Source organism: Notamacropus eugenii, chromosome 4 (assembly GCF_028372415.1).
Source record: "Notamacropus eugenii isolate mMacEug1 chromosome 4, mMacEug1.pri_v2, whole genome shotgun sequence".
NCBI lineage: Eukaryota > Metazoa > Chordata > Mammalia > Diprotodontia > Macropodidae > Notamacropus > Notamacropus eugenii.
The window spans coordinates 75,920,065-75,945,173 of NC_092875.1; the positions used below are offsets into that span (position 1 = coordinate 75,920,065).

Sequence of the window (25,109 nt, forward strand, 5' to 3'; positions counted from 1 at the left end):
GAATTTGAATTCAAAATTTTCTCACCATCTCTCCCCACCCCCCACACCAGGAAAGCATGCACCCCATCCATCTCTCCCTCCAGTTTGTCCTCTATTCTATTACTCACCCTTATTCCATCTGCCTTCCCCTCTGCTTTCCTGTAGGGCAAAACAGATTTCTACACTCCATTGCCTGTATAGCTTAAATTCCAGTTGCATGCTAAAACAATTTTTAACATTCGTTCTTAAAGCTTTGAGTTTCATATTCTCTCCCTTCCTCCCCACCCACCCTCATTGAGAAAACAAGCAATTCAATATAGGTCATATATGTGTAACTATGCAAAACACTTCATAATAGTTACGTAGTAAAAGAAAAACCACATTTCCCTCTGTCCTATTGTGCCCTTCATTTATTCCATTCTCTCCCTTGACCTGTCCTCCCACAATAGTGTTTGCTTCTGATTATCCCTTTCCCCAATTTGCTGTCCCTTCTATTATCTCCCTCTCCTATGCACTTCCCCCTTGCCTTCCTGAGGGGTAAAATAGATTTTTATATCCAATTGAGTGTATGTTATTCCCTCCTTAAGCCAAATCTCATGAGAGTAAAGCTCAATTATTTCCTTTCATCTCTCCCCTCTTTGCCTCCATTGTAAAAGCTCTTTCTTCTGTCTTTTACGTGAGATGATTTGCTACATTCCACCATTCCCTTTTTCTTACTACTAATACATTCCATTCAACAGTAAATATTATTTTTTTAGGTATTCTCCTCTCATATTCAGCTTACCCTATGCCCTCTGTCTATGTGTGTGTATACACACATACATATGTGTGTATATATACTCACATGTATATTACACATATACATACATACACACATAAACTCAAGTACATATACATACTTACACATATATAATATACACATACATACATACCCATACAGACCTACATGTACATATTCCCTCTAACTACTCTAACACTGAAAAAGGTCTCATGAGTTACAAATAACATCTTTCCATGTAGGAATATAAACAGTTCAGCTATAATGAGTTCCTTAAGGTTTCTCTTTCCTGTTTTCTTTTTTGTGTTTCTCTTGATTCATATATTTGAAAGTCAAATTTTCTATTCAGCTCTGGTCTTTTCAACAAGAATGCTTGGAAGTCCTCTATTTCATTGAAATTCCATTTTCCCCCCTGAAGTATTATACTCAGTTTTGCTGGATAGGTGATTCTTGGTTTAGTCCTATCTCCTTTGACCTCTGGAATATCATATTCCAAGCCCTTTGATCCCTTAGTGTAGAAGCTGCTAAATCCTGTTATCCTGGTTGCATTTCCACAATACTTGAATTGTTTCCTTCTGGCTGCTTGTAATATTTTCTCCTTGATCTGGGAACTCTGGAATTTGGTTACAATATTCCTAGGAGTTTTCCTTTTGGGACCTCTTTCAGAAGGTGATCAGTTAATTCTTTTCATTTCTATTTGACCCTCTGGGTCTAGAATATCAGGGAAGTTTTCCTTGATGATTTCTTGGAAGATGATGTCTAAGCTCTTTTTTTGACCATGGTTTTCAGGTAGACCAATAATTTTAAAATGATCTCTCCTGGTTCTATTTTCCAGGTCAGTTGTTTTTCCAATGAGATGTTTCACATTGTCTTCTATGATTTCATTCTATTGGCTTTGTTTTATAATTTCTTGCTTTCTTGGAGTCATTAGCTTCTATCTGCTCCATTCTAATTTTTAAAGAACTATTTTCTTCAGTGAGCTTTTGATCCTCCTTTTCCATTTGCTAATTCTGCTTTTTTAAGCATTTTTCTCCACAATGGCATTTTGGACCTCTTTTTCCATTTGGGTTAGTCTGTTTTTAAAGGTGTTATTTTCTTCAGCATTTCTTTGGGTCTCCTTTAGCAAGCTGTTGACTCCTTTTTCATTATTTTCTTGTATCTCTCTCATTTCTCGTCCCAAATTTTCCTATACCTCTCTTACTTGATTTTCAAAATCCTTTTTGAGCTGTTCCATGGCCTGAGACCATTGCACTTTTTTTTAGAAGTTTCTGATGTAGAAGCCTTGACTTTTATGTGTTCCTCCGATGATATGCTTTGTTCTTCCTCATCAGAAAGGATGGAAGAAAATACCTTTTCACCAAGAAAGTAACCTTCTATAGTCTTGGTTTTTCCCTTTTGTGGGTATTTTCCCAGCCAGTTACTTGATTTTTGAGCCCTCTGTCTAGAAGAGGATATACTCTAGGGACCTGTAAGTTCTCAGTTCCTGCAAGGTGGCACAATCAAGGGAGAGGAGTTTACTCCTTCTCCTGGCCTGCACTCTTGTTTGTGAGCAACCACAACACTCTGTTCTGCCCAGGATCTGCAAGTAGTATTCCCTCTCCACAGTTAGCACCAGCTTCATCATGCCAGCACTTCTCCTCACCCCAGAACTGCCACTCAGAACTGAGACCCAGATTAGTTGCTAAATTCCCCCAGGGTCTTTTGATTGAGGACTCCAAAACTGGATGCTGCTGTTGCCCTGGGGCCAGGGCTGGGGTCAGACTGCAGTCCCCTCTCACCCAGGTGAAAACTTTCTTACTGACCTTTGAAGCTGTCGTTGGCATTTGTGGGTTGAGAAATCTAGGAACCACAGCTGCTACCTGTGATTCTGCACCCTGAAGCCTGCTCCAGTCTTAACTGTTAAGTGCCACATGGCCCAGGCTGGGTTGCATTCTTCCCTGAGCCCAGTTGGATGGACCTTTCCTATCAGCCTTCCAGGCTGTCTTGGACTGGAAATCTCTTTTTCTCTGTCATTTTATGGCTTCTGCTGCTCCAGGATTTGTTTAGAGTCTTTTTTACAAGTATTTTAAGGGCTATGGGGGAAGAGCTAGAGCAGGTCCATCCTTTTACTCCACCATCTTGGCTCTGTCCCCCTTGTTCTGCTTTGATAACTTGATGTACTGCCATAAGTTCAACATATTGACTACTTCCACCTATTCCAGTACTTTAAAAAGTCCACGTAGCACATGAGTTATTAACTGTTGCTTTCCAATGTCTTTTGTGGCCCATATATTTTGCTGTAAATCAAGCAAGTCTTTTTTGTTCTTCAGTTAATCCATCATATCCCTCATTCCACTTTACCAAGGACTGTACCAGCTGTTGCTTTGGTTCAGGGTTTGTACCATTTCCTTCAGTATCTATGTTTGTTATAGATTAATGTAAAGTAGAAACTCCACTTTTGCATACTTTAGATCTATTTTGAATATACAATTTCCATTTAGTTTTACTATCTTCTTGAGCATGTCCAATTCTGTGAGAAGCTGAGGTACTCATTTCCCAGGTCATAATCAGGAATCCAGGCCTTAATATTTCCTTGTGGCCCAAAGTAAGTTATTCAGTCTCTACCAAAGCCCAATAGGCAGCTAACAACTGCTTTTCTAAAGGAGTATATTGAATTCCAGATGAAGGGAGTTTCCTAGACCAAAATTGTAAGGGAACATTTCAGCTTTGTTGTTTTTACATTAAACTCCAATTGTATATTTGTACATTCATCCAATACAGTCACTTGTGATTCACTAGGCCACTTTGCATAGGCCATAAATCTAGGGGCAATGTATAGCAGTCTTCACCTCTTCAAAAGCTTTACTCTGCTCAAGTCCCCAATCAAGTTCATATTTTTCCTAGTAATTTCATATAAGCATTTCAAAATTTGTCCTCGATGTGGTATGGGATGTCACCAATATCCAATTATCCTATTAACTTTGGGGCCTCTTTCTTACTGGTGGGGATAGGAAAAACCTGAATATTTTGTTGGGCTTGCAAGAGAATTTCTCACAGACCCTTATTCCATTATATACCCCAAAATTTTACAGTTTGAACTGGCCCTTAAATCTTTGAAGTTTTAATTTCCCACCCTTTGCCCAATTAAAAGCATCAAACTCTTCTCCACTTCTTTTACATTTTTCCCCTGTATCATAGCATCATCTATGTAGTGGGTAAGCTGTATACCAGGTAGCTCTAATTCATCTAAATGTTCAGCCACAATCCTATGACAAATAGTAGCGCTATGCAGAAATCCTTGTGGCAAGCATGAAAAAGTATATCGTCTTCTCTGCCAAGCAAAAGCAAATTGGTCCCATTGTTTAAAATCTATTGGAATAGTAAAGAAAGCATTGACTAAATCAGTAGCTGTTTACGAAGTCCCATCATATTTCTGGATCTTTTCTATTAAGATATTGGTATCTGGAACAGCAACATACAAAGGAGGAGTCACCTTATTCAATTGCCTATAATCCACTGTCATCCTCTGTGTCCCATCTGACTTTCATGCTGACCAGAAAGGATTATTCCAATAAGTGGTTACAGGGAATAACATGCCTGCCTCAACATATTCCTTTATAATATTGGTAATTTCATTTTCCTACCTGGCAAATAATATTGCTTTAAAGTAATTACTTTAGAAGGTTCAGATAAAGTGATTGGGTCCATTTTTATTTTATCCATTAAAACAGTATTAATTCCTATCTTCCTTACTTCAAATTGGTATCTCCCTTCAGATAATTTAGAGTCATACCTCTCAACACATCTATCCCAATGATGCATTCAGGAATGGGTACAATTGCCACGGTATATTCTTTCTTAAATAATTGTCCAATGGTCATCATTAGTTTGATATTTCAGCCCCTCCCAGTCTTGTGATGGTGATAAGAGTTACATGTTTAAACTTATCGGTTTCCATATATAAGGGAAACCTTATATCTGGTTTCCCTGTATCTGACCTTTGTCCCCTTCTCCTGTATCTATTAGTGCTCTAGTTATAGTATTAGATCCATTTTTTTCCAATATGTAGTCAAATTGATATGGGCTCTGTAATCCTGTCTTTGTGTTTCTTTCATTTGTGCTGGGTCTCAGCCAATTTTCTATTCTCTCTGAAAGTATGACAAACTTGGATACAAGAAGTCAGGAAGATCTGTAGGAGCAGTTCTCACTTCTCTATTCTGTCTAGTAGGAAGCCCTTTTCTTGGTACATTCTGTATAGTTCATTAGTTGGAATACCATCTGTGATTCCAAGATCTACCCCTATTCTCAACAGAGTAGTAAAAAATTCTTTCCTTGTCAATCTATTCTGACTTTGAATCTGCTAGCTATTTACTCTTCTCTCTTGAGGAAATTTATCTTTTCCCTGATCCCCTAAGTCTCAACTGTGAAATCTTGTCCAGCACCTCAGAAAGAGTGCTCCCTATTTCCCCAATTATTAGAGTCAAAACTAGGTGCTTGTAAGCAGGAGGAGCCATCCTCACTATTATATTCCTATGGGAAACTGCTAAGGGTTATCATAGTATGTATCTGAGTTTCCAATCATTACAATAGTCTTCATTACTTCCTCCTTTAACTTTCTTTTACAGTTCCTGAGTGAATACTAGAGTCTATGTCCACTAGACCACATAGAATAAGTAGGATACTGCTCACTGCATCCTTCTGCAGCCAAAGCTAACAAATTAGCAGTATTGTTATCTTCTTGCATATTGTAATCTCTAAAGGCTGGCTATATAAAAGGATTTTGAGGGATAGCTATAAATTTCAAGTAATCCACTCCATTTATCAAAATTCCTTCAACACCTTCATCACTGATCCTCACCATCCAAGATATTAACGAATCTCCCATCCTTTGGGTGAACCTACACAAAATATTTGTGACCTCCTGCTAAGTAAAATCCTCAATTAACTCCGTAAACACTGTGTTCCCCGCTTGGTTCTCTTGTTTTCACCTTCCTATGAGATAGCTTCAGCCTTAGAAGTCTCCCCTGCAACATTGTTTCATTTTCTAACTCAGACCTAGTTACATTTTCCATCCACACACAGTCCCAGCAGTCCTTGTCATGGCAATTAAGCTGTATCTGTACAAAGGTCATATATACATTTCCTTTGTCAAACTTCTGTTTCCTCAGATAAATGAACAGCCTATTCTTCCACCTGAGACCCCTCCCCACCACCCAGCCTGCTCTTTTAAAGGAGAGCCTGAATGCTGAGAATTCCCATGCAAACTAGCTAACTCTTTTTCCATCTGAATTTTTTCCTCCAGTAGCTCATCTCTGCTTCCACACATGATATGGTAACCTGTTAATAAAATACAACTTCTCCTATTTAACCCCGACAGGGCTCTTGCCCTCATCTTATTTTTATTCCTTGTAAACACCTTTCCAAGTCTCTAGATTCCCAATCCAGAAACCTCACTTCCCAGTTTTCACAGGGTTCAGTGCCTTTATCCCACTCAATTGCTAGGGAGGAATACAACAAATCCTCCCATCCTGGGATATCTCATTCTTCCTCTAAATTATTTCTGCCTCCAAATAGAGATTTTGTACTATGCAATTCTGTTCGTGATGCCAAATATGTTGCCCAGAAAGCAATACTGAGAGCCCTTAGAGCAACTATGAATATGCTGGCATAGTTCAGAATCCCAAAGTATAACAGACTCTCCATATAGAAAGCGGAAGAAAAAACATTTATCCAGACACCATAAAGCCAAACTCCAAAACCAGAAAGTCACATCAATGATAGTAGCCAACAAGTTAATGTACGTTATCACTGCAGGGGTCAAAGGCATTCCCAAGCCTCCCCAATGCCTGTGGGGCCTTCCCATAAACAAACACTCATGAGCATAGGTGTCTGCTTACTTGTGTCCTTCCCAGCTTTGACTAGCCCAAGGAATGTCGTCCCAGCTCAGCTCTACCCTTTCTCTTCCACCCATTCAGCAAGTTCCTCCCACCACATGTGACTTAGGCTTCCACCTAACTGAAGCAGGTCACATGAGGTTATTAATGAATGGGAAAGATTTTTACCATTTAAATTATCATACCGGCATTATTTCCATTGTACCACAATTCTGACTTCTGATCCTTACTTTTCCTCTGGCTTCCCTATGAAACTCTGGGCCACTCACCTACTTTTAATTTTTTTTCCATATCTGCAAAGTAGAGATGATTGTGGTGGTGGTGCTGGTGCTGGTGCTGGTGCTGGTGGTGATAGTTAGAAATCGATGTGTATGTTAAAAGAGTTGATGTTTCTTTAGCACTTCACACAATGCTTGGAACATAGAAGACACTTAACAAATGTTTATTGCTTGATTGAAGAACTTTCTATTTTAGAGGCATGAATTTATCAAAATGTTACTCTGTCTGAATGTTTGAAGTCCCTTTAACAACAAAATGGCTATTTCTCTGTCACACAGATTTTCCTCTCTCTGCACCCAAAACACACTTGTCAAGTACTGATTTTATGCCACAAGCAAGTTTTGAGGAATAGGCAATAAGTGGATATGGACATTCATTTTAAATTTCCTCATTTTTTTATTAGTTATTCAAACATTGATCTTTGAGGGTGGCTGTAACAAAAGCAATGCATTCCACATGGATGCTGGTAATGAAAGGATGGATTTTGATTGCATTCCAACGACTGAAAAAGACTCAAAAGGTACAGAAAACAAAAATACCATAATTAAATCAAGACTTCCTCTAGTATTTCTCATTTATATTTAGAAGTTAGCTTCTCAGTCAACCTAATGAGATTTTCTCATTAATGTTTGAAAGCTTGTTTATTGACCGATGGGGAAGAAGGTAAGTTACAGAAACATGATTCATCATTTGGGTGGAAATTCCAGTGTGTAAACTGCTTTTATCAAGGCAGATCAACAATTCAATTGAAAGCTTCTCATCTTTGAGAGTTCCTTGGGCATGGAGTGGTTAAGTGACTTGCCCATATTTACAAAGCCAGATCTTCTAGACTCCAAGGCTGAGTCTCTATGCACTCTATCATGCTTGACATTTGGATAAATTCCTCTAATCATTGACTATGTAATTAAGAATCACATGAAGGGAACACATGGCCAAAGTTATGTGTTCACCAAAAATAGGTCCTGAATATATGAATTTTTAAAAGTACATTTATTGAGTACTTACTCTGTGCTATCATCTTGAACTGGCAACAAAATTCAAACATCTTTTTTTTCGTACTTTCTCTTATATTTCTTATGCACATGACCTGCTAGGATTATGAACCGACTAGGATACTGAATTTGATTCAACGGAAGGGAATACTAGTGATTACAATTGTTCCAAAATCGTTGTCCTGATATTTCAGGACTGGCTTTCAGTTCCCCATCGCTGAAGGACACTAAGTAGCAGCTAAATTATGACCTCTTGACAAAATGCTGAAGGAATCCAAACTTTCAGGGTGGTGTTTAGGTTACAAATTTCTGATTCTCTTCCAACTCTAAAACTCAGTCCCATTATTGCACGGGTTCAAGGACTCCTTAAATTTGGCCTCTCTTTTTAACATGACTTTTTTCAAAAGTTCTTCTTAAAAAAGTTGCTTTTCTTCTTTCCCAACAGGTGTGGCTGTTCTTATTTCTTATGCTTCCATTGGATCCATCATTGATAAGAGGTTTGTCTCCACGGAAAACCTTACCACCAATGAAGAATCAATAAGCTTTCATCTAAACTCCAAGATAGTGCGTGGAATAATTGGATACAGAAGTGGTAGTTCCCTGTCCATACCTGTCAACTTCACTTTTCAGCACATCAGGGTGTGTAGAAAGTAAATGACTTCATTCCCATTTCAGAACTTCCTGCTCTTGAATTCTCATATGCCACAGATCATGTCCTTCTCCTTCCAGATGAGGAATGGCAAAGAAAAGCCTCTTTGTGTTTACTGGAACAAGACATTTTGGTCCAACCAAGGCTGTAAAACCACCTGGTACAATGATAGTCAAACTGTATGCAGCTGCACTCACCTCTCTAGCTTTGCTGTACTCATGGCATCTGTGGAACTGGAAGTAAGTTGAATCAAATAAATTTCATCTAAAGACTTTTTCAACCCAACTCCTACCCTCTGTCCCAGGCCTATTACAGCTTCACTTTGTCTATGGTCCTATGAAACTGGCCTTGATAGTGTTCATACATAACATTCTACCTCACATTTCCATCACTTTACAGGCTGTCTCCTGTGCCTGAGATGCTCTTGCTGACTTTCTTTGCTTCTTAGAATCATTGCTTTGAGAATTAATTGGTTAGAAGCATTAACTCGAGCTCCATGAGACCTTGGTTTATTCCTCCTATTCTCCTGTCTGCTAGTGCTTTCCCCTAAATAACTTCCTATTTATTTTGTACATACTTCTGTGTTTATATGCTGCCCATGTGGTCTCCAACAAAAGAATATGCCCTCCTTCAGGAGGGCATGTTGTTTTTATCTCTGTACCTTCCAGAGTCTCCCTACACAGCACCTGGTGCATAGTGGTCTCTCAATAAATGCCTGCTGATTGGTTTTTAATTATAGTACATGTGACAAGCCATCTAGTACAGAGACTAATATGCACTAGTCTTGGAGTCATTAAAGACTCTAGTTTGCATTATAGCCCCATTTACAACATGGGCATATTTTTCTCTTTAAGGAATATAAATTCCTAGAGAGCAGGAATTATCTTTGCATCTCCAGGACCTATAACAATGCTTGGCACATAGAAGGTGCTTAATAAATGCTTGCTTTTGGAGATGACAACTTTTTGGAACCTGTTTCTCCATTTGTAAAATGGGGATAACATGTATCACTTTACATCTGAAAAGGGATTTCTTAAACTCAACATGCTCAGAACTGAAATCATTGTTTTCCCTCCAAATATTCCTCCTCTCTTCCTTGTTTCCTACCACCATCCTTCTAGTCACCCAGGTTCAAAACCTAGGTGACAGCCACAACTTGATTTAAATCTAGGTATCTGAAAGATTCAGCCTAAAGTGGAATGTAACCAGTGGTGTTACAAGTCTGTCTGCATATGGTAAATGAATACCATTGAAGTATGCATATTCCATTGATGGTTCAGAAGTATTCATGAAAATCAGCATAATCATATGTATCTTTGAAGTCTTCTGGTAGATGGTAACAAGACTTCAAATGGTGACCACTATTCTTCTCTTTCTGGGACAAAGGAAGACTCGGTGCTGACAGTGATCACTTACGTGGGGCTGACCCTCTCCCTGCTGTGTCTCCTTCTGGCTGCCCTCACCTTCCTCCTATGTGGATCCATCAAGGGCACCAACACCTTCTTCCATCTGCAGCTCTCCCTCTGCCTCTTCCTGACCAAGCTCCTCTTCCTCATCGGAATCAAACAAACTCAGCTGAAGGTAGAAGGAGTCCTTAAATTCTTCCCTGTACAAATCAAATACAGTTGTTTTGCTAATAAGGTATAAGGGTCACAGAGAAGACAGATGTAACAATAGACAATTAACTGATTGTATGACAAACACTGGAGTTTAATTATGCTAAGGAAGCATTTTTTAATAAATAATATTTGTCAAGGTTTTTTGCCTGGGGAGGGGAAGCAGCATGGCACGGTGCATAGAGAGCTGAAGTCAAGTCAAGGGCCTCCTGGGTTCAAATCCTATCTCTGACATTTACTGTGTGACAATGAGTAAGTCACTTAACTTTTCTGAGTTTCAGTTTCTTCATTTGCAAAAGGGAAATAATAAAACTTATCTGACACCCAGGGTTGTTGTGAGAATCTAATGCATTAATAGAGGTAAAGCAATTTATAAACCTTACATATGCCCATATTCCAATGGGACCCTGGTTTTGAGAATATGGTCACTCCCTCCGGTGATGCCTGATTCCTCCTCTTCTGTCGTCCATATGCTTTGGTAAATCATCTACCCATGTGCTGGCACTTCATGAATCATAATACATCTCCTGGGGCTATCCATCTAGTTGGCCCTAACTCACTTACCCTTCTCCTCTCTGGGCAGGGACTAGAAAAGAGAGTAGAAGAGGAGCCCAGTGCCCCAAGGTGGCTATAACTGAGCCCATATAAGTGGTGCCCTGGAGGTGATCAGAGTGGGATTAGAGACCAGGACCCAAGGGAGAAGCAGTCTCCCAAGAACAAGAGGTTAACAGCTGGAAGTTCAGGGCAGCCTCAAGGTCACGCTCTTGGGGCAAGGTAGGAGCCTCAGGACAAGTGGAAGAGTGTTCCTTGCCTTGCCCATTATAAAAGGGAGACCAGAAGTCCTGCCCATGAGAAGAGAAAAGGAAATAGAAAATTTAAGAGACTATTTTACATGCACATTTGGAGAGGCTTTTTTCTACCTACATCCCAATCCAACATGACTTTCTTGTGTATCATGATGTTGATTCCCTTTTGAAAATTTCCCTGGATTCCTCAATTTCCCCAGTGTGATGTAGTACAGAAAAGAAACTGGCTTCATACCTATGAATATTTGGGGTCAAGGAAATTATTTCGTTAACTTCAACCTCAGTGTGAATCAACAATGCCATATGGTAGTCAGAGAATGTAATAATCCCACTGTGCTCTGCCCTGAGCAGTACTCATCTTGGGAGGATTGTGTTCAAGTATAGGCACCATAGTTTAAGGATATTGATAGCTCAGGATGGTGAAGAAAAGAAGAATCTTTGGCATGATGACTTGTTGAAAATAATGAGGTTATTTAGCCTATCCATAAGAAAAGTTGAAACTTGGGTCAATGTTCAAATAGACCTACCCTTGTTTCTTTGGTCCCTGCTGGTAGAATCAATAGCAGTAGAAGGAAGTGTCAAAGAGGCTAACTTGAGAATGATGCCAGGACAAGTTTCCCAACAATTTCTTGTTGTTGTTCAATTGTTTTCAGTCACGTCTGACTCACCATGACCCCATTTGGGGGTTTTCTTGACAGAGATACTAGAGTAGTTTCCCTTTTCTTCTCCACCTTATTTTATACATGAGGAAAGGACGCAAAGAGTGTTAAGTGACTTGTATAGGGATACAGCGAGAAAGTGTTTAGGACCGGATTTGAACTCAGAGAGAGGAGACTTTCTGATTCTAAGCCCAGTGCCCTATCTGCTGTACTACCTTAGAGCTATCTAACAGTGGAATGACTGCCTTGGGAGCCAGTAGATTTCTTCTCATTGAAAGTCATTAAGCAGAGGACAGATGATCATTTATGGGATATACTACATTAAGAATTTCTTTCTGGTGTGGGTTGAACTCAATGACTCCTGATGTTTTCTCAGTGCTAAAATTATTTGATTTTGAATAAAAATGTAGGATAAAGATGTAGGAAATTCTCATCTTTCTTAGATGATTTGGAAAGGTGCCCATCTAAAAGTAAGGGAATAATAATGACTGAAATTTTTACAGCATTTTAAGGTGCTGGAGAACTTCTCTCCCAAGAGAACTAGGACCTCATGGGAGATATGTACTCATCAGTGGGGGATTCAAGATGTTGTAAAAGACAGAAGGTCAAACCAGAAGCAAAGAAATATATTACCACACTAAGAAAACTACAGATAGCTTCCTAGGATACAGATTTAGTTTTGATATGTTTTCAGGTCCACTTAGAATACATAGCCAGCCAATCAACAGCATTGTAGCAACTTAGGATAAATAAGTAACATTTTCCACAGGAGAAGGGGGGGTAATCATTAAAAGAAATAAGGAGGAGGTGCTCCTGGGGAAATATTGCCATGCAGCTGTCATGGTTTGCTATCAGAAGGAAAGGACATTCTCTGTTCGGGGGCAGGAAACAAGGGAAGGTGACTGATACTTCTACAATTGTGAAAGTGGTCCCTTCAGACAAATCTGCAAGGTTGAGGTGACCATTTAGATCAGACTGCATGAGTCACTCAACCAAGGAGAAGAAGTGACTTCTTCAGGTGAACAGATCATCCTCATTTTACTGTATATGGCTATTATTTATTGTATTATGTTTTTACTTCAATAACATATGGGGACTTTTTATAATTAGGACATCAGATGGTTGTGGTGGGAGGGGTCACCCTCCTTTCATAGTAATTGAAAACATTGTGGTTCCTGTATTTCTCCCACAGAGGTTTGGAAAGTGTTTTACACAGGTTATCATTTGAGCCCTGAGATTATTATGTAAGGTAGAGATGACAAACACTACCCTTATTACACAGATAAGAAAAATAGGAATGATAGTGTAGACCTCTCTGAAGCCATCTAGTCCAGTGATTTCATTTTGCAGATGAGGAAACTAAGGCCCATAGAGTTTTAGTGATTAGTCAAACAAATAGCAAGGGTCGGAGGTAGGATTCAAACCCAGATTTTCCTGACACCAGGTCCAAAATTTACTCCACCACATTGCCTCAGAAAAGGGAATTCACAGGGTCACTTAGGATTCAATAGGTTTATATCAAAAGAACTAGGAAAGAAGTAGAACAGCATTTTCCTCCCTCTACCCTGGTGAATTGTGGGCATCCCTTCCATCTACACACCAACTATCTCTGTCTTGTCTGTTTCTCTCAGATAGTGTGCTCCATCATTGCTGGGGGGTTGCACTACCTGTACCTGGCCGCCTTCACCTGGTTGTTCCTGGAAGGGCTGCATCTTTTCCTCACTGCCAGGAACCTCAAGGTTGCCAATTACAACAGCGCAGGGCAGTTCAAGAGGAGATTCATGTATCTTTTTGGCTACGGGATCCCAGCTGTGATCGTGACTATGTCTGCAGGGAGTAGCTCCCAGCACTATGGGACAGACCGCTAGTGAGTAGGGTGCACTGTGTGTGTCAATGTGTTAACCTACACACCCGACTGGTGTTCTGGAGTTAAATCCTTTTTCATTCATTTCCTAATTTATTTATCACAATTCAAGTTACCAATCCAGTGAGGCTGGATTCCAATAACTCAAGGCTCACTCCCATGTCATTTCAACCCAATGCTCACTTCCACCAAAGCTGATGTCAAGTGACTTTGCCAACCCATGGAGCTCATTCATAGGTTTCTGGGAGAAATGTTTTGGCAAATTTTTCCTGATAAAAGAGGTTTTCCCTTAGTACTAAACATCATAGCAACATGGACTCCTTCTACAAACACTCCTGTGCTTATAAATGTCTTTAAGTCAGAGAAGTAAGGTTCAGGAACTGAAGAGCAAGTAAATCCCAGTTCAAATTATCCATTTCCAGCACCTACAACCTATAATTTGCATAGTCGCCCATGGGACTGAACAAACGAGGATGGAATATGATAAATCTTTGTTGCTAAGTAACTTACAGGTTGAAAGACTAGTTCTCCAATAATCCACAACTGGAGTGTTTCTCCTTCCTTTCCTTGAGCTCTTGGAATCTTTAACCTCCTAGGCTTAGCTCAAATGTGCCCTTCCATAGAAGGCCCCATATATCAGTAACCTCCCCTGATTATTTGTATTTCTGTTGTATATAATTTGCATTTACTTATTGTGTGCATATTTTCCCCCCAGAAGAAATAAGCTCCTTGAAAGCAGGGAGCATTTCATTTTTTTTTTTGTCCCTAAGTCCCCTGTGCTTAGGAACCCAACCACAAATGAAACAATCTCTGCCATCCAGAAGTGTGTACACTATTTTGCATGTACTTTGCACATTTCCTCTCTTGTCCATCTGGAAGCCGACTATACAAAACTGAAAGAATGTTTGTGCGCGCTTTCTGGTGGCTTGTGATGTCATCCCCAGATTTTTCCATCTTCACTCAGTACCTTTGGTCCAGCCAAAATCATAGTCACTAATTATGGACATGATAATGGAAAGAACAGATGTAAGGCATAAAACAGATAATTCCCTGTTGAAATTAGTTCTACTGAGAAAGCTGTTCAACAAACATTTTAGCCAACAAACATTTATTCCGCATGTGTGGAGCACTGGGTTCAGAAGAACATGCTCAATGCCAGGAGAGGCAGGTGCTTAGCTAAGACACAGCCCCAGCTCTCCTGGAGTTCCCATTTCATTAAGGGTAGGAATAAGGCACAAATACAGGAAACTAATAACATACAGTTATATGATAACTCTATATTAGAGAGGAGCAAGAGAAGTACTATGTTAAGGTATTGAAGCAAGAGCAGGAAGAATAATCAGATTTCATGGAGGAGAGAGCCTTGTAATTCAATAGCAAAATAGACAAGGAAGGTACCCTGGGCATAGAAAACAGCCCGAGCAAAGGCTCTGAAGCAGGAGAATGAAGGACAGGTTGAGAGACCAGAGGTTTATCCAATTTATTAAATCACGTGAAGAGGTAAAAGAAAAGATTAGAAGAGTAGGGTGACATTAGATTATGGAAAAACTTGAACTCCAAGCAGAGGAATCCGAACCTGATTCTTAACTTTAAAAAGTCACAATGTTTTTGAGTGAAGATCAATTACATAAGAAAGATTATTCTAGAAGCAATTTTAAGAATATCTGGGAGGCAGAGAGAAAGCAGAGTCATCAAGTATAGGTGAACAGAAGCTATTGTCATAGCAGTAGTCAGTTAAACTATTATTTACTTACTATGGAAGCTTATGGAAGTAAATAATGTTAGAAATCAGACTGAATTGGCCATCATGCTTGGTTAATGTAAAGTGCTCCATGGATTCCTTTGGAAAAGCTAAGCCTGTTTCCTCTACCTTATGGAGAGTGAAAGTGTGCCATCTGACATTAGACCTAATTATCCTGCTAACAAACCTTCCCCCCATCCTTCTTAACTTCCTTATTACTATCAAGGGTACCACAATATTTCCAGTCTCCCAGGCTTGCAACATAGGCTTCATCTTTGACCACACACTCTCACTCCACAAATCCAATCCCCATGTTCTGTTGATTCTACCTTCCCATCTCTCCTACATATCTCCTTTCCTCTGATCTTACTACCATCCTATCATAGGCCTTTGTCACTTTGTGACAGAACACTTTCAGTCATCTACTGGTTGGCCTCCCTACCTTGATTCTCTCCTCATTCCAATTCACTCTCTCCTTAGCTGTCAAATTGATTTCACTAAAACACAGATCTGACCATATTACTTTCCTATTCAATAAACTCTGGGAGTTTCTATGGTCTCCAGGATCAAATATGAAATTCTCTGTTTCATCATCTGATCCCTTCTTTCCAGTCTTCTTGAATCTTATTCTCCTTCACAAACTCTGCAATCCTGTGACATTGTACTACTTGCTATTCCTTACGTAAGACACTCTGTTTCCCAACTCTTATCATTTTCCCTGGGTGTCCCTCCTGCTTGGATTGCTTGCCCTCTTCATCATCACCTCCTGGTTTTTCTGGCTTCTTTCAACTCTCAGGTAAAGTCCTGCCTTGTACAGGAAACTTTCCCCAGGCCTCCCTAATCTTAGTGCCTTCCCTTTCACCTGTGGCTTCAAGAAGCTGTAGCAAGAACAGTGACCACACAATGGTAAAACCATCTCAGCAGATGGGCTGAACCAGGCTGGGTGTAGCCAACAGGCTTCAAATCCACTGGTAAATTAGGTAAATGTGAAGACTTCCCCCAGCAGAATGGGAGGATGAACACAAATCGTTTCAATGCCTATGAAGGTGGCTGAATCAGACAGTGTGGAGCACTTAGAGCTCACTCAGTCATCAATGACACCAAGATCATCATTGCATCCCAGGCCATCACCAGTCACCTTGGCTTTTGTCTTGCCCCCAGACTTTGATGACTCTAGAAGAGTGAGGCTGAAGACTACATAACTTCACCTCACTTAAATACGATTCCCACACCAGTCAAAACGTCAGCCATCATCCGCTTTTACCCCAATTGTGATGTCATTGATCTCCAAAAACAAAGGAAGAGCAACAGTCATAGCAGCATAGCAGCTCCTTTGAGGTTACCCTCAATTTACCTTATTTGTAGTTTGTTTATATAGACTTTGCATGTTGCTTCTCCCAATATACTGGGAGCTTCCTGATATTAGGCAGCTTTTGCCTTTCTTTGTATCTTGTTGCCCTGAATCCAACTTAACCCAGAGAAAGACTCAAGGTCCACTTCCAGAAGCCCCAGAAACTACTGACATCCCGAGGTGACAGCCATCCCAATATCCCAGAGGAGGGCTGAGTATATGACAATTGTGACCACCCATCAGACTTTTAGCCTTACCTTTCCCCTTGTGCTCTTATCTTCATTCTCTCTCTCTCTCTCTCTCTCTCTCTCTCTCTCTCTCTCTCTCTCTCTCTCTGTGTGTGTGTGTGTAACTCATTCATGTCATACATGTTTTCACAATTCTTGCTAAAACATGATGCTTCTTCTGTTTTTTAGACTGGGTTCATTCTTGTCTTTTATCTGTTCAGTCCAGCATCCCTATTACTCCCCATTGCATGTGTTTTCCCAGTATGCTAATATATCATCCTGCTGGATTTGTGCAAGAAACAACCATTCACTGTTGGGGGCCTGGCCCTGAATTACTAGGAGTACTTGCAGCCTTTTTTGTTTGGGGAACTATGGTACACTTAGCTAGTTAAAGCCAGAATATGTCAACTTCACCGGTGCAGGCCAGCTCTTTGGGTGGACCCATTCTCCAGATGGGTGAACATGAGTTCATGAAATATCATATTTGGCCAAGAACATATCCCTTTGCATTGAGGTTCCCCACTACTCTTCCTAACAATTTGTAGGGACTGTTCCTCTTTCTGCGTGTAATTACAGATTCATGGTGGATCTAACTGGATCACTTCTTGTATTCCAAGCCTCTGCCACATTTCAGTCCTATGCCCTCATTTTTGCTGGGGTGCAAAAGGTTGGGACTCCAATTGTGACCATAGCCCTTGTTGTCTGTTTCCTGGAACCCTACCGGTGCTGGTACCTTCACTGCAATTCCCATTAGTGACCATGCTGATGAATCGGTTTTGGCCCTGCTCCAGGGATTTCACACCCTTCTCCTACACACCTATGCTGCCACAGGGGATGGAGTGCATCAGGGACTCTTTTGGGTCTATGGCCATGACATTTACATCTCTCTTCCCACCTCCCTCCCCCTATGTATGGTACGGAGTTGTTACATTGACGATTGATATTTGCCTCAGCCTTCATCTTCCAGCAACACTTGTCTCCAACTTTGACCTTCTGAAAGCTGTCTGATTTTGTCCTGGGCCAGGAACCTTTTGGTTGCTCTCAGTTCAGGATGAACATTCTTCTGCTCCACTGTCCCATGGTTTGGCATGGTCTCTCTTGAGGCTACCCTGTAGGACATCTGCACAAGTTGCTGAATTGATAAATACTCCTTCCCAGTTCATCTCTGCTGTTCATAAAGAGTTTCTTAGTCTCTCAGTAGTGGTCCTGCAGAATTGCCATGTTCTTGATGCCTTGCCTGAAGCACAGGGTGGAGCCTGTGACTTCATCTAGAAGAAAAGAATGCTGTTTCTTTTTTAATTGATCTGGTGTGATTCAAGAAGGCCTTGAATCCTTCCTGGGTCCTGGGGGCTGGGGGCAGGAGGTGCCTCTTGTTAGCTTTCTGTTTACTAACTTTTATCTTTTTTAAATGCCTCTTTACCCCTGCCTCCAAATGGCAGCCCAAGTGGCATCCAAGATAATGTTATATTAAGTGTGATCATCAGGTGCCCAGATGCAGCCTTCACCACAATGGGGTAATATTGCCCTGAATTCAACTTAACTTGTCTTCTTGAGTTGCCACATTTTCCAGAAACACTGGACCCAGAATGTGCAGGAAATCCTAATGTGTCAAGAATGAACCCCTCCCCCCAAACAAAATTTATTGCTTGTACTCCAAGGTAGACTACCTGTGTGTCTTTGGAATCAAGACAAACATTAGTCAGTCTGCAGCCGGGACCTTTGTAGATAAGCAGACCATCCCATCTTCATGATCTAGCAGTTCCCTTGGGAAATTTTTTTTTGGTCTTGAAACTTTTTTGTCTTTTTTCTTTGGAGGCGGGAAGGGCAAGGCAACTGGAGTTAAGTGATTTGCCCAAAGTCACACAGTAATTGTCAAGTGTCTGAGGCTTAATTCGAACTCAAGTTTTCCTGAGTCAAGGGCCAGTGGTTTATTCGCTGCCCCATCTTGTTGCTCTTCTTTTTTTTTCTGCTGCAAACATTTATTGAATCATCTGTTTTCTACACCAATGTAAATATATTTCACAGAAGACTACTACTAGACAAACAATAGGGATTTTTGAGGGTAGGGGAGTGGGTGGAGACAATGTGGCTTTTGCTGTCACCTTGTTCTTCCCCTTCAGAAGGGGTTTAGTCCTTTTCCTAGCCCTACTGCTCCTTCCCTCTGCCCAAGCCACACTCATTCAAAAGATTTCTGTTTCTTCCTCCTTCCTTTCTCACAGTTCATAAACATGCAAGCTTCTCTTTGGAATGTGAACTCTTTCCACTTGCTTAGAGTCCCACATGCATGTTCATTTCTCTTACAATAAACCTAGTTCTTCAAGTATGGTTCATGAAGTTCTGATGGCCTGTTGGCAATCTCCAGCATTCAGCACAATGCTTGGTACATAGTAAGAGCTTAATAAATCCTAGTTGACTAAGTGCTAAGCACAGTTGTTCCCACTTTGTTGAAGGAAGATAAGGGCTGTCAGTGCCCTGGAGCAGTCTGATGCCTGGATCTAACTGCAAGTATCATCTTCCTTTCACTGCAACATCTTCACCTAGAGTCCTCAGTTGTTCTCTGATTGTTTAAGGTGCTTTAGTGTTGTCTCTCCAATCAGATTGTAAATTTCTAGGAATTTAAAGTATAATAGTTGGAGAAGTGGAGTTGGAGCCTACTGACCTGAATCAGAAACCTAACTTACGACATCCAACTTGTGTGAATCAGAACAAAGCGATTCACTACCTAGGCCACAGTTTCCTCATTTCTAAAATGAGGAAGGTGGACTAGACTACTTCTGAGGTTCCTTCCACCTCTAATTCTAAAGTCATATGACCTCTCAGAGTCTCAGTTTCCTTATCTGCAAAAAAGCAGCACTTCTACTGTCTAACTCAGGGTCAGCGAGAGGAAAGGGTTTGGTAAACCTAAAAGGCCATAGGAACATGAGCTATTATTAAATCAATTCAATTCAGCAAGTGTGTATAAAGGACCTCCTATATGTCAGGCCTTAGGAGACTCTCTGGGGATACAAAGATTCCACCAGGGAGAAGATCCTGACTTGGATGCATAAACTCCAAAGTCAGGCTGGATAGTCCAATACAAAGATGCTCATTTACAGGTGCTGCTATATTCTTTTTTCAGTTGCTGGATGAAGGTAGAAAAAGGATTCATCTGGAGTTTCCTAGGACCTGTTTATATGATCAGCTTGGTAAGTCAAAAAGCAACTTCTTTATTTTCTGCTGCAGCCAAAATGAGTGAAAATCGAAAGAGATTAGCAGGCAGCAGAAATAGCTCTGGATTTGATATCAAAGGGCTATTCTTCAAATCTGGCTTCTGCTGCTTACTCCCTAGATGATGTTTGTTAAGTTTCCTAGTCAATCAATAAATATCTGTCATTGTTTAGTATATGCTAGGCTGGAGATAGGGATAGAAAGGCAAAAACACAAGGGCTGACAACATGCAATCAACTTTGTACGTATAAGTAATACACAGGATAAATGGGAGGCAATCTCAAGGAAAAATCACTAGGCCCTGGGTGTGTGTGGAAGAAGCAGAGGGAACTGGGAAAGGTCTCATACAGAAGATGGGATATGAGCTGAGTCCACTAGTTATCAAAGAATGATCCATATATTCTTAGGGGGAGACGGAGGGCACAATAGTTTTGTCCTCGAAATCAAAACTATTTTCAAAATAATTTTTTGCTATTAAGTCATTTCTTATTCTTCAACACCTCACTGGAGGTTTTCTTAGCAGAGACACTGGAGTGGTTTGCCGTTTCCTTCTCCAGCTCATTTTACAGATGAGGAAACTGAGACAAATAGGATTAAGCAATTTACCCAGGGTCAAACACTTGTTAAGCATCTGAGGCCAGATTTGAACTCATGAAGATCCTGACTTCAGGCCTAGCATTCTATCCACTGTTCCAATTATCTGTCCTTCAAAATAATAATGACATGCTATTTGCTTATTAAAATACTAATCCTTTTTCCCGCTAAATATCAGCAACACTCGATTTTCTTCAAATACTTAAACTGCAAAAAAAGAAAATCACAACATATTTATTGCAAAAGCCTTCTATTAAGTCAGATATTAAAGCATTAAAGAGAACTGCAAAAATAAGAATGTGTTTGCATGTATATATGTGTGTGTGTATAAAATAGCATGATAGGTAGATAGATATCTAGATAGATATATGTAAAGCAATGGCACTCATTAAATTTGTTTTGGAAAAATAGGGTTTTTAGAATTAAAAAGTTGTATTTCTGCTAATACATAGTGGGTTTGTTATTATTATTATTATTAAGGAACATTTAAAATTTTCTCAGTTTTTATTTCTAAAGTGGTAAATTTCAACAAAGAAGCCAGGTAAGTCAGAAGATTGGCATGAAGAAAGAGAACATTCCAGATCTGGGCTACAGCCAGTTAAAAGGCAGTTCAGGAGGTGTAATGTTGCATGTGAGGAACAAGACCAGGGTCACTGGATAGTAGACTACGTGGAGGGCAACAAAATGTTTGAATGCCGGAAAAGTAGGAAGCGTTCGGATTTTGAAGGGCATTAAAAGAAAGGATTTTATATTTGAACGTAGAGGCAATAGGGAGTGACAAGTTATTGAGAGTGGGATGACATAGTCATTTCTGAGCTGTAGGAAGATCTCTCTGGCAGCTGAGTGGTGATGCATTGGAGCATGGAGAAAGGAGGCAGGGAGACCAACCCAAAGGTCATTGGAATAGTTCAGGTGTGAAGTGATGAGACTTTGGAGCAGGGTGGTGGCAATTGGAGAGAAGGTTGTTTGTTGTCCCTTCCTTCTCAAAGATGACTAAAATGGCCTTGCTATGTTGGGATCAAGGAAAACTATATGGATATGGGAGGTTTTTGCAGAAAAATAAATACTTCAAAATAGATCGGATATTTGAAGTAATTCTGAATGAGGGTACTTAGGATTGCACTGGGGTTGTAAGCCTGGGTCACTAGGAAGACAATGCTCCCCTAAACAGGACCAGGGAGGTTCAGAAGAGAATTTAAGGAACAATAATAACAGATTGTCTTTCTGATGGGTTCAGTTGGAAATGCAATGGAGCATCCAATCTTCAGTTGCTTACCTGAGACTGGAGGGAAAGAGATAGGGGAAAAAACAAACCTGGGGATTATCTGCATAGAGATAGCAATAAACCAATTTTGTGTTTCTTCAAATAAGAGCACTGTCTTCTAAAATTTCTTCTAGCTAGAAATCTATGAACCTATATTAAAATTGTAACAAAATCAATCATTGACCAGAAGGGTGAAGGTGTTCTATCCATTTTTGGCATAGATCTTAATCCAAAGGTCCAACAATGTAGAGAAAGAGGCAGCCACTCTTGGATAAATACCTGAACTTGGAATGAGAAGGGCCCAGTTTCAAATCATTCTTCCAACATTTACCAGCTGTGCAACCAGGAACAAGTCATTTAATATCTTTTTGCCTCAGTTTCTTCTTCTATAAAAACAAGATATTAATACCTGTAGAGTCTACCTCAGAGAGCTGTTGTGAAGATTCAGTAAAATACCATGTATAAAGTTCTTTGCAAACTTTGAAACACTCAGTAAACATCAGTTTATAACTTTCTTCATTTGAAGTTGAGATTTGCTCCAACATTTCCTTCCTGCATCCTAGGGTTTGCCCTGTTCTGATTTAATCTTGTCATCTCCCTGTGGTTCTCTTATCCCTCAGTAGAGCACTCCTGAGCATTTTCATCAAATCTGTGTGCCCTGTGCCTTTCTGAACATGACCTAAACGATATTCCACAATACTGGGGGTTGAGAGTAGAGCATGATGGCATAAGGGATAGAGTGCTGAACCTGGCTTCAGAAGCACCTGAGTTCAAATCTGGCCAAAGACACTTATAAGCTGTTTGACCTTGGGCATATTACATCACCCTGTTTGCTTCAGTTTCCTCATCTGTAAAGTGAGCTGGAGAAAGAAATGGCACAGTATCTTTGCCAAGAAAACCCCAGATGGGGTGAGGAAAAGTATGACATGACCGAAACAAATAAACAACAATGCTAGGGAACCAGTTCTTAGGTCCATTGGTTGGATGGTTACAACTATGTTAGCCCCAGAGTTTGCTTCAAAGTCAGCATTTCTTACTGTTCCTGCAGATGAACTTGTCCTTTTGTCTGACAACCTTGTGGATTTTGAGAGAGAGACTTTCATCACTCAACAAAGAAGTGTCCACCATCCAAAACACAAGGTAAGCTGGTCAGCCCCTTCCTTGACGGAAAATTTCAGGGAACTACTGGTATCTAAAAGCTAAAGTGGGGGGGCCATTGGCTGAGTAACTTGTAGAGGGCAATATTGTTCTAGTCTGGCCCCCAAAATCCCTCCCAATACTGAATGCTGTGAATCCTGTGGGCTAAGCTGAGTCAACACCTCCACAGGAATTTTCTCTGGGGTAATAATATTAATAATAAGGAAAAGAATAGCCCCCACTTATAAGGTACTTTAGAGTTAATAGAGAATTTTCCTCACTATTGTCCTTCAAGGTATACTGCAGTAGGCATTATCATTCCATTTTAAGAAGAATAAAAGATGTGTCCAAAGTCACCTAGCTACATACGTAGCAGGGATAGGAATTGTACTTAGGCCTCTTGACTCCAAGTCCAGTCGTTTGTCCACTAAATCAAGCGGCCCCTCTCAACAACTCCCTTTTTACACTCTGATAGATCTAGAATTATTATTAAGTGCTTCAAGGAAAGCCAATATTGCCAGGTGGGAATCAATCAGCACTGTATGAGAGACAGTAGGAAAAGGGTAATGGGTTGCCTCAGAAAATAATGAGTTTCCCATCGTGGGAGATTTGTTTTACTCCTTAAGGGAGAAAATTCTTGCTCCATCCACTAGATGGCCACTATGGTCACTTCCACTTGGAAATTCTGTTGGAAAAAGTGATCCATTTATAAATATTTCTCTCACAAGATTTTTGGAAAACTTTTTTGAAATTAAAATTTCTTTTGTTATCATGAACTTCACAATCACTAAAAATTATGAATATTTCAATACGCAGAGTACAAGATATATTTCTTTTAAAAATATCTGTGTATAATGGAAGCCAATAGTGTCATATGCTACTTTTTAAAGGAATTCACTTATTATACAAGTAGAGGTAGTGCTAGCTATTATGTTGTTTTTGTGTTCATCCTTCGCTGCCAAGGAAAACCATGCTATCAGAGAAATGATGACATGACTTGCACTTGACTTTGTTTTGAGGGAGGGAGGGCTGTGCATGTCACCAGCCTCACTTCTCCTGCAGAGCCATCTGAATCCTGTGACCAGATATTCATCGGGATGACTGGAGATGGCACAGGATGCTAGCTATTATATAATAACAATTTAAAATACACATTCAATGTGCTCCTCTTTAACTGCCAGAACTTTCAACTCTGTATTTATAATTGTCTCTTCCACAGTGGTATCATTTGAACATGAGCAAAGCTCAGGTTTTTTATGCCTTCAAAGGCAGCCTTGAAGAAGGGTGGTTGAAAATAATCCTCAGGAATGAGAGAAAGGGGAAAGAAAGGAGGGAAAACCATTTGTGTAGGACCTGTTATGTTCCAGGCATTGCACTGAGCACTTTTGATAAAAATCATATCATTTGATAATAAGATATGGACTACTTGCGCCTGACCAGTGGTAAAGCCTTCTAAGCTCACATTGATCTGTCTGATCAGCCAGGGTGGACACACTGTATCTTGATTCCCAATACAGTGATGTCATTTTGGTTCTCTTTGAGAAGAAAGGACAACAACCAAATGGGCATAGGAGGTGTTAAGTTGGGTGTAAGATAAAACATAAAAGATGAATCTCACCTCTACCTCTTGGTTTTCATAGGACCTTGACAATTAAAGCCCTAGCTCAGCTCTTTATCCTGGGATGCTCCTGGAGTCTTGGCTTCTTCCTGATTGATTCTGTAGCTAAACCAGCCCAATCAGTCATTGCCTACACCTTCACCATCATCAACTCTCTGCAGGGGGTCTACATCTTCCTGATACACTGTGTCCTCAGCCACCAGGTAATAGGAGGCTTTCATCCTCTTACCAGCTCACATGGCAAGTCTCATTTCCAAGAATTACGGATTCATAGAATCTCAGAGTGGAAAGGGTCTCAGAGTCCATGTCACCCAATCTATAACTGAACAAATGTCCCCTCTACATCTTACCCTATAAATGTTCACCTAACCTGTGCATGAAGACATGCTGCCACCCATTGAGATGGCCCATTTCACGTCTGGATACTCTAGCTTCTAGGAAGTATTTCCTTATTTCAAGGCCCAATGTGACTATT

The 25,109-nt window shown here is 40.3% G+C and overlaps 1 protein-coding gene across 1 annotated transcript in view; it reads left to right on the forward strand.

The window, feature by feature from the left end:
- LOC140502247 (adhesion G protein-coupled receptor E3-like) overlaps positions 1-25,109 on the forward strand; it is a 58,430-nt gene that overhangs the window by 27,956 nt on the left and 5,365 nt on the right. The window contains exons 10-17 of the mRNA XM_072606538.1: positions 7,313-7,429; positions 8,347-8,540; positions 8,631-8,789; positions 9,937-10,131; positions 13,263-13,498; positions 19,933-19,999; positions 22,928-23,019; positions 24,657-24,837. Coding sequence (XP_072462639.1) covers positions 7,313-7,429; positions 8,347-8,540; positions 8,631-8,789; positions 9,937-10,131; positions 13,263-13,498; positions 19,933-19,999; positions 22,928-23,019; positions 24,657-24,837 — 1,241 coding nt within the window. The remainder of the gene's footprint in view (positions 1-7,312; positions 7,430-8,346; positions 8,541-8,630; positions 8,790-9,936; positions 10,132-13,262; positions 13,499-19,932; positions 20,000-22,927; positions 23,020-24,656; positions 24,838-25,109) is intronic.